The sequence below is a fragment of the Muscardinus avellanarius genome, assembly GCF_963383645.1.
Source record: "Muscardinus avellanarius genome assembly, chromosome: X".
Classification (NCBI taxonomy): domain Eukaryota; kingdom Metazoa; phylum Chordata; class Mammalia; order Rodentia; family Gliridae; genus Muscardinus; species Muscardinus avellanarius.
In genome coordinates this window covers 7,692,720-7,694,729 of record NC_137792.1, presented here as the reverse complement: position 1 = coordinate 7,694,729, position 2,010 = coordinate 7,692,720, and the positions used below count along the sequence as shown (strand labels likewise).

At 47.3% G+C, this 2,010-nt stretch overlaps 1 protein-coding gene across 1 annotated transcript in view; it reads left to right on the top strand.

The window, feature by feature from the left end:
• Positions 1–1,653, top strand: part of GEMIN8 (gem nuclear organelle associated protein 8) — a gene marked incomplete at its 3' end in the record, with an annotated part of 19,641 nt that extends 17,988 nt beyond the window's left edge. Inside the window, exon 4 of the mRNA XM_080718507.1 lies at positions 1,397–1,653. Coding sequence (XP_080574633.1) covers positions 1,397–1,653 — 257 coding nt within the window. The remainder of the gene's footprint in view (positions 1–1,396) is intronic.
• Positions 1,654–2,010: the final 357 nt, after the last annotated feature.

Sequence of the window (2,010 nt, the reverse complement as noted above, 5' to 3'; positions counted from 1 at the left end):
TAAGTACATTTTATTTTACAGGAATCCATTCAAAGGATACAGCCAGGAAGACATGGTGGTGCATGCCCGTAACCCCAGTACTTGTGAGGCTGAGATAGGAGGATTGCTGGTTTGTGGCCAGTGCACAGTAATTTAGCAAGACCCTGTTTCAAAATAAAAAGTCCTGAGAGTGTAGCTTAGAGGAAAAATATCCCTGAGTTCAATTCTCAGTACAAAAAAAAAAAAAAACACAAAACCCTTGATTCAAAATTTTCAAAATTAGAACTGGTGTGTTGCTCTTTGGTAGAGTGCCCCTGGGTTCAACCTCCAGTACCACAAAAAAGAGGGAATGGGAGGGGGGAAGAAGGAAACTCTCTAAAGCACATGATGTACTTAAACATATCGAAGTCAACCACTAAGCCAAGCATGGGAAGGAGGGATGGGGAGGGAATGGGGTGGGAATTGGTTAGGGACTAAATGGGTGATGTGTACATGTATGTCTACACAAGTTTTTTACCCCACTATGATGTATGAATACACTGCACCAATAAAAAAGGATGTATCATAAATACTTTACACCTGCAGGTTTACCTAGGCTAACCTGTAAAGTGGAAGGTCAAAGCCCACAATGAAGAAAGTAGTCCACTATTGCGGATTTGTTAGTATAGCAGGAAGATGAGAAGTCAGAGGTCTTAATTCCACTTGTAGAATTGCCATTCCTTTGCCCTTTTATCTTCAAGTGTTGAGTCATTTAACCTTTCGTTGCTTGGCATGTTTTGTGTTGTGCATCTGTGGAAGGATCATCCATCACTCTTGCAGTCTATACTTCCTCGGGCTTATTCTTTTCCACCTTACCTAAAATCAATACCTTTGTTGGAAGGGTGATTTTTTTTCCCCACCACCTCATTTGTGGTGGTGAGTACTGCCTCTTGCCACACTGGACTCTTTAGGAAGCTTTTGGTTCCCGGGCCAGCCTGGTACAGTGTTTGGAAGCAAGCCAGTACCATCGGCCACTCATGGTTTGGCAGATACGGAGCAGCCTTGATGGTGACAAAAGAAACCCAGGTGGCTTCATTTTTGTATTTTTCAGGGCACACTGCAGAGGTTTGGTGGGTCGGGATGACAGGTTTCCTTGTGATTTTTTTTTCCTTTTTGCTATTTCTACCAGTGTATAATCGCCCCTGAGAAATGAGCAGTGAGTTCATTAACTTAGATGATAATCATCTGCAAGTCCTGCTTCAGGATCTGGAGGAAATCGGAGCTGACACACAGGGCCGATTTCCCAATTGGGAAGGGGAAGCTCTGGGACCTTCAGGGCCACGGGCAGCACATCTGGTGGAAGCAGCCGCATTCACCCTCCTTCACCCCTGCATATTCCTGTGCGCATGCGTGTGATCATGTCGGTGTCTGTTCCCAGGGCGGCAGCAACAGCTGGATGCGGAGCGCCTGGACGACTACGTGAACGCCGACCATGGCCTGTACTACAACACTCGGAGGTCGGTGTTGCCCCCGACGGAGAGGCCCGGTGAGCGGCGCCAGGCCGAAATGAAGCGTTTGTACGGAAACAGCGCCGCCAAGATCCAGGCCATGGAGGCTGCGGTGCAGCTGAGCTTCGACAAGCACTGTGACAGAAAGCAGCCCAAGTATTGGCCGGTCATCCCCCTCAAGTTCTGAGTCTTGGGAGCAGGGCCCCCGGAGAATGCTGAACCCAGCTCCCAGCCTCACCTGCTCCGTCTCCCTCATCCCCGTTACTCAGTGCAAAAGGCCTTTACCCTGAGATACAAACATGGTTACCACAGTCCTGGTGGGCCAGCCCAGAGTGCATGCAATATGGCATCCACCTGGAAGTCGGCAGGATGTTTGCCATGGCCAAAATGAGATGTTTTCTTTTGACATAAAATGATCTTGTATGTATTTTACTGGTTTTCAGTGTTGTCAATAATAATGCCCAACTCAACGTTCTTGCCTAGAGATACTGCCTGGTGTTTTGCCTTCTTATATTTTATTTTTTGAACCCACCCTAACTTCACA